Source organism: Peromyscus californicus, unplaced genomic scaffold (assembly GCF_007827085.1).
Source record: "Peromyscus californicus insignis strain IS unplaced genomic scaffold, ASM782708v3 Scaffold_14__1_contigs__length_90479793_seg_2, whole genome shotgun sequence".
Taxonomy (NCBI): domain Eukaryota; kingdom Metazoa; phylum Chordata; class Mammalia; order Rodentia; family Cricetidae; genus Peromyscus; species Peromyscus californicus.
Window position 1 is genome coordinate 42,511,810 of NW_026294436.1, and position 17,809 is coordinate 42,529,618.

At 38.1% G+C, this 17,809-nt stretch overlaps 2 protein-coding genes across 10 annotated transcripts in view; one reads left to right on the forward strand and one right to left on the reverse strand.

Annotated features, from left to right (window-relative positions):
• The window catches only part of Clec20a (C-type lectin domain containing 20A), a 39,871-nt gene extending 31,559 nt beyond the window's left edge, over positions 1–8,312 (forward strand). The window contains exon 10 of the mRNA XM_052737311.1: positions 2,510–8,312. Within this exon, the coding sequence (XP_052593271.1) occupies positions 2,510–2,545 (36 nt within the window). The 3' untranslated portion in view covers positions 2,546–8,312. The remainder of the gene's footprint in view (positions 1–2,509) is intronic.
• The window catches only part of Rasal2 (RAS protein activator like 2), a 309,127-nt gene that overhangs the window by 15,048 nt on the left and 276,270 nt on the right, over positions 1–17,809 (reverse strand). For 7 of the 9 annotated variants that reach the window (XM_052737301.1, XM_052737300.1, XM_052737306.1 and 4 more), the window contains 5 exons: positions 16,471–16,615; positions 15,581–15,817; positions 12,572–12,773; positions 10,092–10,291; positions 8,329–9,190 (listed from right to left, as the gene is read on the reverse strand). In XM_052737301.1, the coding sequence (XP_052593261.1) occupies positions 8,329–9,190; positions 10,092–10,291; positions 12,572–12,773; positions 15,581–15,817; positions 16,471–16,615 (1,646 nt within the window). The remainder of the gene's footprint in view (positions 1–8,328; positions 9,191–10,091; positions 10,292–12,571; positions 12,774–15,580; positions 15,818–16,470; positions 16,616–17,809) is intronic. The other 2 variants (XM_052737303.1, XM_052737302.1) reach the window with 1 other exon arrangement.

Genomic DNA, 17,809 nt, shown 5'->3' on the forward strand with positions numbered 1-17,809 from the left:
CTGACTTCCTGGTGTGTTAGGACCATTCAAGAGTGTGTTTTAGGTAAGACATTTTCTTGGCCTTTTTTTGTTTGTTTGTTTACTTAACTGTGTTAGATCTGGAATCCAAGGCTTCGTATGTGCTCTAGGCAAGTGCTTTACTACTAAACTATGTTCTCAGCACTACAAAGTTTGTTAAGAACCTAAGATCAAACTATGAATTCCAGATAGTCTTAGCCTCTGAAACATGTCTCTATCTAGTTAGGGTAGCAAGATAAATGGTCTTTCTTATCCTTCTCAATATAGATATACAGAGTGTTAAAAATTCTAGTCTTGAGAAGCAACTCTGCCAATTAGTAGTTAAAATATTTAATCTCTTAAACTCTACTTTCCTCATCTATTGAATGAAAATGCTACCATCGTCACCATTCCCATTACCTACCTGATCATCTCACAGGGAATTCTAAGGATTGGTAAAACGGTATATGTGAAAGTTCTTTGGTAACTTAAGAGTGTTAATTCCTAGGCTGCTAGAGACAGGAAGAAAATGTATACATGTTACATGTGCGTGTGTATAAGGGTGAGAGAAGATGGGGGGGGGGTTAATGTGTGTGTAATAGTAAGAAAAATCTGTGTGTTTATGCTAGCTTTTTATAATTAAAATGGATTTATATTTTGAGGAAGAACTCTAAATTTCATAACTGAAGAGAATTTCCTCTCCCATGCCAAGCTATACTTTAAGAAACTTTATGACATTCTAGACTAGAACTCAGTTAAGCTCTAAATAAAATGGGATTTTGATGGCTATGAGGGTTAGAAGGCAAGATGAAAAGCTTGTCTTTAGAGACTTTATAAACACACACAGGACTAATATAGGTAGTCTTAAAGGTTTGAAGGAGAACTCTGCTCAGTAAGAATGGCTTTGTGCTTGAGGAAGGATGAAGTTTATAAGTAGACACACACACACACACACACACACACACACACACACACACACACACACACACACTCGTGAATGAATGTGTAGAAATTCCCTCTCTAAAGTCATAATTTTACATTTGCATGTGTTTTAGTCTTAAATTTCAGTACCCTTTGTACTTAAAATTCTATTTCCATTTCTACTACAGTTATAGAAATGTTTATTATACCCCATTTACTTATGGGTCACTTTTTTGCTATATCTACCTTATTATTAACATTTATTTATCTCTTTTAAAAATAACCTTTTATAGTTACCTATGCCCTTATGCTAAGAACTATCAGTAGAGCCATGAGTTTGATACTATGTAAGTATGCACTTATATAATACTTGGGGAACTCTGGCCTACAGGATACAGTGTCATCTACAAAAGGAAAGAACTATTCATATCAAAAATTATGAGATTTGAGCATGGTGGCACACACCTCTAATCCCAGCACTGGGAAGGCAGAGGCAGGCATCTCTGTGTGTTTGAGGTCGCCTGGTTTACATAGCAAGTTCTAGGATAGTTAAGACTATATAGAGAGAGACTCTGCCTCAAAAAACCAAAGGTTGTAAGAAAAACATGCCAGAGAATAAAAACCTTTCATAAATTGCAAGTACTTTATACACAAATACATGTGTAGTTCTCTGCACGCTGGGTGTGAAAAGCAGAGTGCAATGACCTGTTTCTGTACTGATTAAAAGAAATGGAAACATTGGGTTTAATTTTCTGATATAAAACAAAAAGGGTAGCACCGAATCTTAAATAACTAATAGATATCAATATTTAAAGGAGACAAATGGCCTTTTAGTTTTACAGTCATATTACTTCAGCACAGTTAGGGCAGACAGAAGCTGTTGGTCTAGGATTTTCTACTTAACAGTAGTTTGAGATAAAGTCGATACTTTATAAGCTACTGATAACCTCACTATTAAGAGCTTATTAATTAAGGCAGTTATCCAATAGCTTCCTGCTTTCAATGGTTAATAAGATACTACTTGAATAAACTTTCTTTCCCTGTCATTTGTTATGGGTAACTTTATTATCTATAAGTCTCCTTAGTTCTAAACTAATGATGTGCCTAAAAACATACAAAGGAAAAAGATCTCAGCTTGAAAAGCATATTAAAAGCAAGACAGCAAAGACAATGTAGGTGATCTAGGCTTGAAATGTTCTGTGAGATTTTAAAGCAAGGGTTGGTTCACACCCCTGATGATGTTGGTAGCTATTGTATTTTTAGGAGGACTAATACAATAACCAGTGAATTGTGATAGACTGTGCAATGGGAACTGGTCATCTCAACTCTCTTCCTATTTTATTGGTGGAATCTTACTCTGGGTAAATCGTCAAAATAATAAGGTAAGTAAAACTCAGATCAGTTTTATTATTTGTTTATGTCACATCCTTTAGAAGATCATGAGTAGAAAATAATATAGAGGAAGTCAAAAGTAGTTACTGTACTAGAGTGAAAGAAAAGAGAGGTAATTTTGGTTCAAAAGTATTAGAATATGCGTACTACATGAAAAATCTACAAACTGTCTTTTATAGTTTTTCTTTTTCTTTTTTAGAAATACTTATTTGGAGCTGGAGTTACAGGCTGGTGAGCTGCCACACAGGTCCTCTGCGAGAGCAGTAAGTGCTCTTAACCATCAAGTTATTTCTCCAGCCCTGTTACTTTTTCTTTCGGTCTCACATGTGCTGGTCTTCTCGGTTACATCACTACCAAACAAACAGCACTACAGTATACAATTCTTTTGAACTACAGGGACTAATTCAATGTACAAGAAATGATCAATACAATTTTATATATTAACACTGAGTTTTCTTCAGAATTCGCTGCTAAAATAAAATGCATTATAAGAGAAGGACACTGTTCTTCCCATAGTTCTTTGGAAGGGCATTAAAGGCTTTTCATTAACAACCATCCCATCTCCTTTTTATAAGCTGGGTATATAACAAAGCTTATTATCTCTAATTCATAGTCAAAGAAATGGAAGACAGCGGCTGGTAAGTGGTTCAGATTTCATCATGCTTAGCTATAGCCTTAGGAAGTACATTTATAGTTACTTGACTTTTAAGAGGTCATGAAGGGTGAAAAGGACAGGAAAAGGAGATATCCTACAGTCTCCTTTGAGTTGATGCTATGCAGGCTTTCCCTGGACAAAATAACGCTCTAGGCACAAAGGCCTGACACAACCGTCTGGCTCTGCTGGGACCGTGGGAACAGGCCAGCTCCCCTGTTCCTTGCTAGTGTTTACTAGATGTAAACAGCACTTGGTTTCAGTTTCTTCTGTCTTTAAGAAATTCTCATCAATGAATAACCAGTTTGCTATCAACACCAAAGCAACTCAACTCTGACAGTTCTTAAAGAGTTTGGTTAGAAGAGGTCTTGGCAAATCCAAATGTGAAGACTGCAGCATGATACTGGAGAGCTTGTTATGCCTATTTAAAAGTCCTTTCAAATTCAAATTTCTGACATACTAAGCCTGAACAACTCATATATTTAAAATAAATAAAGTCTATTATTAGTACAAGATACATGATATGCTTTTAAAAAAAAGTAAAAGAGAAGAAATGAGAAAAAAAGAAATCCAGACAGGTGCTCAAAGGGGTCAAAATATCCAGAATTTCTTGAGAAAGAGTTGTTTCTTGGTAAAGCATTTTGCTAGGATTTTGTTTCCTTCCTCCTCACTATTGGAGAAGACTGAAGCCAGCCACACTGCCAACAAAGGCCTCTCTCTGTCTCCTTTGTGCTAAGACACAAATGGAATCTGCATGGGACACAGCCACTGATAATTATAGCTGCCAGCAGAACAATCCCCACAAAGACACCCTCTAGGTTGGGAGAAAGAAAAAAAATTCCCTAACACAATCTGCAATTAAAATATGTAGAGGAATTTGCTTTAAAAATGTGCTGATTATACAGAGGACTCATGTGAGATGAAAAAAACACAAGAAATGGAAAGATAATAATAAAAAGAGTAACAACAAGTTCAAAAGAATAACCATTTACTTAATGGATAGAAAAAGCCACTGTAGAAAATTCACAAACTTGAGCAGTCAAAACACGAGGTTTCAACTTCTATGAGAGGGCTGTTATCAGCAGGTATAAATGAAGATGGATATTTTAAATGTGTCAGGACAGCTCACTGTTTCTTTGTTCCAGTTCATGGTAGTATAGACATTCTCTAGTTCATTAATGGTTGTGACAGAAAAATTAAAATTCAAATTTGTTTTTGGAGATGATATACATCTACTACCTCCTACTTATCTAGGCAGTCTTATATTCATTTGTGGAAGCATATGTTTTGTGCTTGTGTGGTTGGTGTCATATTTTTCTATAGAAAAATATAAGTAGCAACTGGTCATAGGCAAATGCATGAGAATTATAAACACAAATATACGTGATAGGACTACATGATAGAGGGAAACAAAATGGAAAGGCAGAAGTAGCAAGAGAAAAATTTACAACATGTTTTAAAAAAAAGTTTATTTAGTACACTGCATGGGGCAGTTGGGTGAGTAATAGCAAGAGTACTGTCTGCCCAAAGAAGAGAATTCTGATTTTCCTTTTCTTTTCAGGACTGAACCTAATCAATGAGAACTTTTCTACTTTCACCTCATCCCCACTGCCCTCTAGCTGCCCTAAGCTAGAGGAAATGTTTGCTTTCATATAGCATTTCATCTCTAAAATTACTTAGCTGTGCATTCTTCCTCCAATAAATACTTTAACTCTCCGAAAGTAGTTACCATCAACCGGAAGCCAGCACAGAAACATGTGATGAAATTAAATTTCAAGAAGGCTTAAATAAATGAAGGCTTTTTAGCAAAAATCATGTACACTTCTGGACAAATCTATGTGTATATATAAAAGACATGCAGCAGGCCAGCTGTGAGGGTACAGGCCTGGGGAACCTGAAGAGGAGTAAGTAGGATGGCCATAGCTCCTGGCCAGCTTGAGCTACACATACAGGAGTATACATGACTTTTCCTCAGATGATCCTATTAGATCAAATGAATCAGTATAATCTTGTGAAACAATAAGCTAGAAGGAAGAACTCAATCTCGAGGAGCTTTGTTCCTCCAGAAAGAATAACCACCTGGGATATCTTCCTCAGAAGCTGGCTTCCAGAAAAAGCTTAAGCTCATCCTCAACTTCTGTATCCACGGATTCTGCAAATGTCCAACTTTTAAAATACAAATCAATGCAAGGGCAGGGGGAAAGGGTTCTGACTGTAGTAGCAACAATGCAGAGCTAACTAAATCAGGAAGTACCTCCCTGTAAAAATGTAGCTACATTACTCACATGAGTTGGGATTTTAGTGTAGTCTTCCTGAGCACCTATTCTGTTCCCTAAAAAGATGTCATAGAATTCTTTTAATCATCAACTCTTTAGAACTTATACGGTATAAATATGTTTCAAAAAATTTCATGAGAGAGGGCAGGGGCTCACTAGCCCTCACCCAAAGCTGGAGAGCTATTAATAGTTGATAGCTTCTGGAAGGAGGGTTACATTTTTTTTTAAAGGAATGTGGCCCCTAGTAGGTATACTCCACTCTAGTGGATGACCTCACACCCACAAGTATATAGGTAATGCATGAAGTTGGAAGGGGACGGAAGGTAGATGGTGAGTAGATGGGTGTGGGAGAATATGATCAAAATACACTGTCTGCATTATTAAATTCTCAAAGAATTAATGAAAATATACACATAGTATACACAGAAGTCACAGAACTAGTTAAGGGGTCATGTGATGGAATTTCAAGTGAAGGGGATAGACTTCAGGTAGAATGAAGGAGAAAAGGGGAAATAATGGGACAGGAAGTGTTAAATGGTAGTGGGGGATGGGAAGGGAGCATAGAGGAGTTAGTATGGACAACTAACACTAAAGACCTCTGAAAATGCCCCCATAGAAACCTACCACTGTAGATGCTTACACACACACACACACACACACACACACACACACACACTCATTTATTTATATGAGGAACTTAAATGGAATTACTTGATAAGGGCGGTGCATGGGGAGAAGATGGTATGCTCTCTCAGCACCAGGCTCCATAAGCTATCAAATGAAAAGGCCAGTGCCAAGTCAGGTTACCTCATTTTGAAATGTTGGTCAGCAGGACCCCATAGATCACAGCCAAACATTAGAGGCTACTGCCATTGCTCTTGGTTTCCTTCCACAACTTGAAAGATAACCTTCCTGCTAAAGACACTTGAGTCATAGGACAATCAAGCTGATGCTGACCTGGAAGCTTCATCCCTATTGACTAGTTTTCATCGTGCTGGACGGTTCTATGCATGCTCCTGGGGGAAAAAAGTAATGAACAGTCTTCCCAGCTGTGAACCCTGTAAGCTACAATAACAACTGGTTTGGCAAGATATGTCTAAAGAGCGGGGCTAGAGAGATGGCTCAGTGGTTAGGAGCACTGACTGCTCTTCCAGAGCACCCTGGTTCAATTTCCAGCACCCACATGGCAGTCCACAACTGTCTGTAGCTCCAGTTCCAGGGGATCCGATACCCTCACACAGGCATACATGCAAGCAAAAGACCAATGCACATTAAAAAAAAAAAAAAAAAGATATGTCTAAAGAGCACCTAAACTCTTGGGATTTAAAGCCTGTTCCATAGACAGAACTCATGCCTAGTAGTATTAACTGGGCCCACATCCCGTCACTGATTAGGTGATTGGCCTTAGGGGACAACCTAATATTATTATTCTGCTAAATGAACACAGTATGAAACTGACACCCTTAACTTCTTATCTTTATACCAATATATTAGTGCATCTCTCAACCCTAATGAGAAAAGCTTCTCTTTGTAGTAGATGGTGATTAATACAGAGACCCACAACTGGTCAGTGTGTAGAGAATAAAGACTCTGGAGTGCTCAATCTAAATGAGATATCAATAGCATACATCTCCCCCCTTCAAGGCTCAGGGATCATCATGGAAGAGGATGCAGAAAGAATGTAAGAAACAGATAGAGCTGTTTTGTGAAACATTATTTGCTGGACATGACAGAACCACCACACACATTAACTCATAGCAGCTGTGACTGTATGTACACGATTAAGCAAACCCAAATCCCAACATAGCCAGGGAAGGGATCATTAAGTCCTACATCTAGCTGAGATGCCCCTGACACCTGACTGTTGCTTGTGGGGAGACAGTAAGTTGTCTTTAGGGATGTGGCTCTGGAAAAACTACTCATGTTCCAGTAGATAGTCAGTCCTATACCTAAGTGGACTCAATGTTTTATTTGTTTTGAGAGAGTGAACACATGGAACTGGGATACAAAAGTGGTGTTAGAAGGTAAGGGAGGATCTGGAGGGGAGGGAATGGGGATGGATTTGATCAAAATACATCATATGCAAATTCTCAAAAAATAAAAATAGGTAAGCCAGGTATAGTGGTGCAAAGCTATAATCGCAGTGCTTGGGAGACAAAGGCAGGCTGATTCTATGAGCTCATGGCCAGCAGGGTTACTTAGTGAGACCTGTCTCCAAAAATAAGTAAATAAATAATAAAATGAAAATTTGTATTAAAAATTCCACAAATGTAAAATTTTCTTAGGCAGAAACTTAGATGAAACAAACACACATGGGGAGCAGTGAAAGAGAGACTTCTAAAGTTATTAGTTTATGTCTAAGGGAAAAGTATGTATAAATGACTCAAAATGTCATACATAAGGGAAGGAATGATTGCATTTTAGGCAAATAATAAAATTTCAAAATGTTCTATCAGGATTGGTGTGACATTAGCTGGACCTGTCTATGTATGCAGTAATCTAAGGGAAGCGCAAATATTTCAAGTACTTATCAACTATCTATGTTTCTGTAATTCTTCCCCTTGCCTCTCTAGGTGATCAGTTGTTTATTTTTCAAGCTAATTCCAGGAAATGGCACATGGGACTTGGCATTTCCACAGGGAGCTGGGGGATGAAGTGGAGAGCAGTTACATTATACTGTAAGTTCAGAATGCAAAACTTTATTCTAGAAGCTTAAGGAAAAAATTAAGAAGGATTAATTTCCAGATTCCCTAAATACAGTTGATTTTGCCTGTAGATCTCCTTTATAACTGTGTAATTATTCACCCAATGCCACAGCTCTGCTCTAAGCACACCCTGAAGAAGCAGCTGTTCCTCATGGAAAAGAAAAGCCTCCTGAGGGTTTGTTAGTCTCCTAAGAGTCAAGCTCTGTTCTGCTCTCACCTAGTCAGAATCTTCCAAACCTTTCCATTTCTTTCTTCTCTTTAAAGGTTACAGAAACATTCTTAAGTGGAAACCTTCTTATCTGTTTGATTTCTGGACACTTTCTATATAAAGAAACAACCCAGTTGTCCAACCAAGTAGAAGCCAAAGTCTTCTAGCATACTCTACCTGCTGTGTCTGTTGTCTCTGGATTGCTCTCACTTTGGGCACAGGGCTCTCTCTGGAGGAAGAGGACTGCTGTCTGGATCGGCTCCCATTCTGCACAGGTTCAGCCACTAGGGCTGCAGAGGCCACTGACATGCTCCCTGTGCTACGTAAGGAAGCACTGTGTGGCAGGGATGGGGGTGCTTTGGCTCGGGCACCTAACCCAGCCTGGTCCATTTTTCGGATTTGGGATTGCCCAGTACTGTTTTGTCGTGGCAGAGCAAGAGGTATGTGTCTGTCTGGTACAGTGTGCCGCCTGGAGAAGTCTTCACTGTGCGTGCTTCTTTTGGTGAAATCTTCCATGCTGCTATTGCTGGGTCCACTGAGTTTGAAGTCTTCACTATTGCTTTGGCTTCTAGAACTGGCAGTGCTTAGGTTCTCCAAACTAGAATCTACAGAGGCCTTTGGCATTGCTGGAACTGGGTTGTTGAGGTGATAGACAGGGTTCTGGAATGACAAGGGCTGGAGACTTCCTGGTTGGTTCAAGGCTGGGTGCAGGGGTCTTCTCACTTGAGGTGCACTCTGGGGAGTGCTCTGGGTTTCCCGAAGTTGTTTGATGCTAGCCACCTGGGTTATAGACAGCTGGCTTCCTGCAAGGCGCATAGGCACATCAAGCATGACAGATGCATGCTCCACCTGAGCAGCATGAGTGTCCTGGAGGTCCATGAGGGAGATGCTTCGACCATTAGGAAGGCTGCTTTCCTTTTCATCCTTTTCAGAGTAAGTCATGCTCTGGGAGGAGGCTTGCTGAACCAACAATAACGTTTTTCCTCTGAAATAGCTGTCTGTGTTCTCCTGGCTTGGAGATTTTAGTTTATGCAAATCACTGTGGAAAAGGAATGGCCCCTTAATTACTCTTGAAGCAAATTCAACATAACTAATAGTTCCTCAGTTTGGGCATATGAACTCTTTCGAAGTTTCCCAGCTCCAATATGTAAGTTATATTTCTTTAGAAACTCTGATTTCATCACTATAATTCTTAGAATAAAATCTGGCATTATTAGTTTTCTCTCAAAGGTAGAAAAGAACATACCTCCCACCACTGTCTTCAGTTATTAATGAGTTAGAACACTCTCTAAATATCCGAATCCATACTTAGTTCTGTCAAAAACCTTCAGAGAATCTGTGCACTGTTAAAGGCATGAATTGTTCCAATTCAGAGCCCAAAGTTAAAGGTTCAACATTTTATCCACCTATCCAGCAGACACAGACAACTCTAAAATGGTCTTAACTGAGGGTCTAGGGCAGTGGTTCTTAACTTGTGGGTCTCGAACACTTTGGAGGTTGCATATCAGATATCCTGCATATCAGATATTCCGATTCACAACAGTATCAAAATTATAGTTATAAAGCAGCAAGGGAATTATTCTATGTTGGGTGTCACCATAACATGAGGAACTGTATTAAAGGGTCACAGCATTAGGAAGGTTTAGAACCACTGCTCTAGATCATATGAAAACATCAATTTTATAAAAGTCCTTCATCTTCCATGAAACATGACAGACAGATCTTTGTGTATATTTATACTATAAAATGCTACAGTATCATCCTGGAAAATAATACTGGCTGCTATGCATTGTGACGAGCAACTGAATTTATCAAAGACAATTCTTTTCAGTTACTTATAACTTAGAAGTTGCAAACTTAAAAAAATAAGATAAATAGGTTTCTGGCAAATCTAAACATTATCTGTTTGGGGAGCAGCATTCAAATCCTCTCTTTCATACCTGTCAGTGGGGTCTTCAAATATTTTCTGCAGCCCAGAGGAGAGGCTTCCACTGACATTCGGACTGGAGCTGTGCTCAGCAAAGCGTCTCAGCTGCTGCTGTATTGGTGTAGGGTTAGTCAGGGACTTGGTGATATCAGCAAGAACACGAGGGAGAGGCCCCAGTTTTGCCACAGTTGCCTGTAGGAAGGAATTTTCACCCTAATTGGACAATAAGCATTGTGACATCCACAACATATTGTTTTGGGGACAATGATGCCCATTGATGGAAGGATGTAGGTTGGAGGGAGGGTAGGTATTGCGTATGGGAGTGGCAAGTTCATAATGCATTGTTATGGAGCAGCAGAACCATGGCGTCGAGATGAATGGAGGAGGCGGAACAAGGTGCAGTAGACATTGAGGAAAGAAAGGAAATAGAAATTAGGATTATGCAAATAAAAATTAAAAGACATGCTCAAAACAAACAAACTATTGCCATTCCGACTAAAATATGCATGCAAAGCACACTAAGTCTTTGAGTGACTACCAGACCAAGATGGAGAGGGAAAGGGAAGAACCAACACCTTTTAACCAAAAGGAACTTCAGGACCAGATGACTGGCTAATGTGATGAAACTTCCAAAGAAAGGGTTATGTGAGGAAAGCAATGCATGCCAACATACAGGAAGGCGCTGCCATACTCGGGGACCTGGAGAACTGCAGGACATGCAGTTAGTTTACAGTACAATCCACAACCTCAGTCAATCTTGGGAACCTTGACTCACTGTCAACTGAATCTTTTGTTAAAAACCAAACCAAACCAAAAAATTCAGGTGGTCTTTCTCTCTTATCAGATATGTCTAGATATACTCCTGGTTCCCATGAATAAAGACTAAAAATGAAGAAGTGTGTTCACACAGAAAAATCTGTTAAAAAAAGACTTTGATCAAGAATAAACTAGACCGATTTCATAAAACAACTCTGTGTATCTTACTGATATAGCTATCTAACAAACAACTTTTAAAGCAATTGTTTTATCTAACTTAATCATTTTTTTTTCTTATGGCATTCTTATCCCCATGGGTTCTCATAGAATCCCTCAATTACTATGCAGTTTAGGATAACAGTCATGGTTACCTTTAGGTCTTCTTTATCTTCTCAATGATCAGTAGACACTGTTTCTCTGTCTCTCTGTGTGTGTGTGTGTGTATGTATGTGTGTATGCGCGTGTTGTGTATCTGGCAATCAAGCCTAAGGCCTTGTTTTTGCCAGGCAGGTGCTCTAGCACTTAGCTCCATGTTCCAGCTAATTAACACCCCTCCACTCTGCTTGAGTAGGTATAAATGTCATCTGAAGAATGCCTTTACTTGCTCAATAATGTTAAGTTAAAATTCACATGAGAATTTATTTTCCATTAACTTCAACTTAAGTATCCACATAGCATTTCTTAAAGTAAAGAAGTAGTTCTTGAGGATAAGGAATGGTTTATGGTTTTATAAACATTTTAAGTACCAGTGGACATACTGCCATCTATATTTTTTCTAGAAAGTAAAATTTACTAAGGAGTTTATTACTATACATTCTTTATCAGATATAGCATTTTATAGATAAGAGGAAGACTTAAGAAAACAAGTAAATCCTTATCATAGAAAAACAACACTGATTACTGAACCATTTTCTACTACAGAATCTATTCCTCTTTGTAAAATCCAGAATGAAGAAAATGATTGGTATGCTTTACACTTAGTTATCAAAATGACATAAACTTCATTTGTCATTAGAAAATAAATGATTATTTTTATATTCTTTTTTTTTTTTTTCGAGACAGGGTTTCTCTGTGTAGCTTTGTGCCTTTCCTGGAACTCACTTGGTAGTCCAGGCTGGCCTTGAACTCACAGAGATCCGCCTGGCTCTGCCTCCTGAGAGCTGGGATTAAAGGTGTGCGACACCACCGCCCGGCTTATTTTTGTATTCTTAATTCACATTGGTAGATAAAGAAAATATCTGTAATTTTGGATCCTATGTGACTCTTAGTGCTAAAAATTATATCCAACTCTGACTTACACAGTGGGAAAAACAACTTCCCCATGGTGAAATTAACTTAAATATGATGAACAATATTTTATAAACCCGTACTTTTTAAAAAAGATCTTGTCTTTAGAAATTACCAGATAAAGTTTCTTATATATGGCTAAAGATGCATATACTAATATTTGATAATAGTTTCTAGGCAAGTTCTCATAAATATCTTTCTCTATAAATTTACAGAAATATTTGATTAGCTCAGGTAATTATTTAAACATATATTAGTGATTCTGTGGCTCTCCCAGAATTCTGGTGTGCATCACCTACTTAATGATAACCATTTACTTTTAAGTGTCTAGAACAAAAGGTTGCTTTAACCAGCAGAAATGTAGTTTGTTATCATCCTGACGATCTCTAGAATCTGGACACTAAGGTTCTGTATTTCCCATTTCCCACTACCACCTCCCTCCTACTTTACCTTATCAAGTTGGGAAACTACTTCCCACAGTAAGGAATGCAAAACTGACAGTTCTCTGCCCAGATCAATGTAACCATCAAAGCCTGGGGTGTTTGAGATGGTGTCTGGATTAGAGATCTCCAAAAGGAACCGCTTCATTCCACCCCATTCATGTTCTAAAAAATCATTCATGAATGCCATGTATTCCTCTTTGTTACCAAACCTGAGTTAGGCGAGAAAATAAGAAAGAACACAGATCAAGAAAAGATATGTTAACATTTTGACTTACAAAGAGGTATCATTTCTTTTTATTTTGTGATGATAAGGATTTTGTTTCTTTAAGTTGTAACTGCTAAAATATTCTTTCTTAATATTACTTTAACTCATGTTGAAAAACTCAAAAGTAGAGACAAAAATTCCTCTTTTGGTCTTCAAAATCCTCATATTATATAGCTCTTAGTTACCTACTAAATGCCCATCAAGACAACCATCAATTTTACTATTATTTTTTCAGTTTCCAAATATATTCCATAGTAGTCTCTTTCTTACCCATGGTTCATACTGAAAGACCTCCGATGGATGCCTGAAACTGCAGATATCATGGAACTATCTATATTTTGCCCTTTAATGCACCCTTTAAAACAAAAACAAACAAACTTAAAAGGACTTTATAGTCTCTTAGGACATTCAAATTGCCAGGATAACAATTTCTGCTGGGGGGGGGGCGCTATTACTAAGTAATATAAGGTTATTTGAATGTAAGCATTATGATTCTTCAGTAATTGATCTGAAAACCAAGAGCCTATTAACATACACTGGCATGCACTACATGGATACAAGGAACAAATGGATGATTGATATCCTGGGTGGAACTGAGCTAGACATCACAAGATGTCTCCTACTCATAATAGTTTAAAGATTGCATTTAATATATTTGGACCACAGTTGGTCATGGGTAACTAAAACCATGAACTGCAATCCTTGCACAGGGGAGACTGTATGGGAGGGGGCTTTTTCTAAGTCTCTGTTCATGATTTTTATTTCATCGGAGAAGAAATTTCTGTCCATCTGTTTTTTATCTATCCTACTTTAAGTCTATAAAACCTGCCCCAACAGAACCTACACGTAATTTTATCAGAAATAACCCAAATATGGGCAAATCTTTCTGTGTTGGCTTAGCTATAAGATCCATAAAATTCAAACAGTGAACTTCAAAAAATTCTATTAACGGTTTGGAGAGATGGTTCAGCAATTAAGAGATTAAGAGCACTAGTTGAGGACCTGGGTTCTACTCCCAGTACCTACATGGTTGTTCACAACTGTCTTTAACTCCAGTCTAGAAAATTTGGTGCCCTCTTCTGGCCTCTGCAGGCACCACACATGCATGTGGTACACAGGCACACACACCAGTGGAACACCCATACATATGAAAATAAATAAAATTTACAAAATAATATATGAGAAGACAATCTGCTTCACTGACACTTTTTCTTCCATACACTGTTGGAAGAAGCTTGTCTGTCTCAATATTAAATATACCTGTGATCAATTTTGTAAAGTGAATTTTTTCCTGGTCCATCTGTCCTTCCTTCCTTTCCTTTTTTTGAGGCAGTATCACTGGTTGGCCGGCCTAAACTTGCTATATAGACTAGACTGGCCTTGGACTCACAGAGATCCACTTGCTTCTACTTCCTGCGTGCAGGGATTGAAGGTGTGAGCCATTGTTCTTGGCTTCCTAACTTCCTTTTGAAAATAAATTTAAGCTTACAGAAAAGTTGAAAGAATATATAATGAACACCCATATGCTTTTCATCTATCAACCAACTGGGAGCCTTTTTTTTGCTTGCCAGGTTTGCTTTCATTCTCTACAGATACATATACTTTTTTTATCTAGAGCCATTTTAAACTAAATTACAGATACTTCAGTGTCATTTTTTTTTCAGAATGAGTATCTCTTATAGAAAGCAATGCTTTTTCACATTAAAAATTTTAAAACATTATTCATCAATCATCTCATATATAGTTCTTAACTAAATTCTACTGTTTTTGCCAAATAATAAAAAATTATTTTGAATTATGTATGTATGTATGTGCATGTGAGTGTGGGTACCCCTTGAAGCCAGAGGTGTTGGATTTCCTTGGAACTAGATTGATGGGCAGTTGTGAGTGTTAAGAACCAACTCAGGTCCTTTGCAATAGTCGTAAGTGATCTTAACTGCTGAGCTATCTTCCTAGTCCCCAAACAACTAAAACAACCTTTATATTTGTTTATTTTGCATGTGTGTGGTGGTGGTGCTTGCACACCATGGTGCACATGTGGCGGTCAAAGGCCAACTTGTAAGAAGAGCTGCTTCTTTCCTTCCACCATGTGGGTTTGGAGTGTTAAACTCAAGCCATCAGGCTTGACAGACAGTGTTCTTACCTGATGAATCATCCTGGTGGACCCCCAAATAATTTTTACAGATTGCTTTTCTAACTTAAGATACCAATAAATTTCAAGTACTGCATTTGGTCTCTTCTGTCTATAGTACCCTTCCGTCTTCTGCATTTTTCTTAATACCACCTGTTAGAAAGTGGCTATCCTATTTACAATAGATGATGTAACCACAGTATTTGCTAATTTTCACAACACTTCTTTGCTTGATGGATGCTTGGGATTGAACCCAGGGCCTTGTGCATGTGATGTAAGCATACTACCAGCCTTTTCTCAACACTCTCATACCTGTATTGTTTTTTCATATTACTAAGATAATATCATTTGTCATTCTATCTTTAATTAATATTTTAATTTAGCTATCACCATTTTCATATTATTGAATACCTTTTATAAACATTATTTTCAGTTATTATAAAGATTTCATTAAATGTTTGTACCAGATTTTATTTAATATTTGTTTCCATTTTAAAATTTTTCTTGACAATGCAATAAAATCTAGTAGGAGTAGGAATGCGGCTCCCAGCCTCATTCAAAAGCTCATGCATTTTTAAGAAGTCAGGTGTTTTAAAAAGGATTAGGGTAGTTTCACCTACTTGGCAAAGTTGGCCAGGTTCTGAATGACCTTGGCAATAAGAGTTAGAGTCCGAGATGTGCGGTCATCAGGATACTCCTGCATCAGGCTGAAGAGACTGGGAGACATGATGGCTGGGCAGAGGAAGCGGAGAAACAGTGAGGCACTAATGAGCCGCTCACTGATGTCTTGCTTGCCTCGGGTCAGGCACTGCTGCTTCCATGATGCAAATACTTCTTTCAACTCGCGAGGGAAGACACTACAGAAGGGAAAAACACACACAAAAGAAACCCCATAACCTCTAAATAGAAAGTGTCCTAACCTGAGGAAGTGGCCTACTCTGACCCAGCGTGCTTCTGTTCCAGAGCTGAGCTAGGAGGAGGCCCTATTAGACACCCTGGGATGGGGGTCAGCCTGATTCATGGCCGACAGGTGGCGGAAAAGTCACAGAAGGCTAGGTGGAGATTAGAAACTGAAAGTTACAAAGTTTTGGATTAGTACAAATTTAGTTTAGCTAAGTGGGAAAACAGCACGAGGCTCCTCACTAAACTCTGGTTTAACACAGCTTACCATAACACCCCTAAAGGCTGTTCATGAAAAATCTTCCCAAACTCACCATTTGTTTGTGGTAGAGAAAAGATCAAAATTTATGAACACATCTGTTCCATTCTAGCAAATATTTTAAAAAGTAAAAAACAAAACAAGACAACCCCATCCGACAAATCCAACCTCTACTAGTAGGTATTAGAAAGTACAACTCTAATAGCTGGAAAGGGTTATTTAAAGAGGCAGTTCAGAAGTCCTGCTTACAATGGACTAAGGGAGGGGAATCTTGTCATTTCCCTCAAGTCTTTTCTTTGTGGTGATGTTTATAGGGAAAAAGTAGGTTCCTTGGCAAGGACACAAGCTCACCAGTATGAGTTGATGATCTTGCAGAAAGCCAACTCACAGCACATTTTCAGGTTGCTCTGGTGGTCTATCAGTTCACTAGAGGAACACTTGCTGGGATCCACTTCACAGTTCTCATCTGATTCATACAAGGCTTTGATGAACTCCCCTAATCAAAGAGAAAAGGTGACAAGTGCTATAATGAAACTCTGCTTTCCTAAACAGAATAAGAAACAATTGAGCATTCTTTAGACTTTTCTTTCCTCAGAACTAGTGAGAAACCATGAAGCATCACTGCTTTAGAACCCAATAGTTACCTCCTCCCATGCACTATATTTATTCTCTTTATCCTGGAAGCAAAATAGAACCAATCACCAACATCATCAATATTTATAAAAACAGCAATGATTTGAGTTAAAAATATAGTATCTTTTATTGGAAACCCCAAATATATTTAATTATCATGAACTTGTTAAAGGGTTCTCCCACTAATGTAAGTAATTTCATTATTCCAGGAAAACAACAACAAAAAACAAAACAAAACAAAAACCAAACAACAACCCGAGCTTGATTGAACAGGTAACCCAACTAAGGTTTTAGGAGAAATGTTGGTGTCAAACACAGATGTAAACAAGGCTCTTCAGGTCTACCGTTAGCACTGGGGACAGCAATTTAACCTTCCACACAAAACTGCAGCATTTCTCTTCATATATACTTTACATGCTTTTCCACAGACATTGGCCAGAGAGCCTATCTATAAAGATCTGCTTACTACTCTTTGGAATAACTGTATCTGTTTACCTCTGCAAGGCACACTACTTCAATGTCTTCTGATAGCCCATGGTTTATACTCTGGTGCATATTTGTTCACATGCACTTTTCACTTGTAAGACAAACTTTGGAAGTTAGGAACTAGGTTTTAATCATGTTCAAATTCATACCCCCTTAAATAACTCTCAAAAAGCAGGATAGGAGCTTACTAAATTTTTATAAGAGATGGAAGTACATAGTCTTGTTTTCTTACAGGTCTCTCTTCATTAAAGAGGAGTGGACCTTTTAAAAGATCCTTCTCAATCTGTGGATGTGACTTGAGGTTCAGGTTAGTCATAAGAGGGCTTTGAAGAACAGTAATTTCTACAAGAAAAAAATACCAGGAGCAAAATGAAACATATTTTCTGTCAAAATGATTACTACTGAGGTAAAGGAAAGTTTTTTAAAAATAGCTATTACAGAGTATGGGAAACATATTTAGAAGAAACATTCTTAGGGAACAGGAAGCAAAGTGGTATACACACATGGGGGGTGGGGTGGGGGGATGAACATGCATTACAGTATTAAAAGAGGGCTATGATCAAGCCCTGGA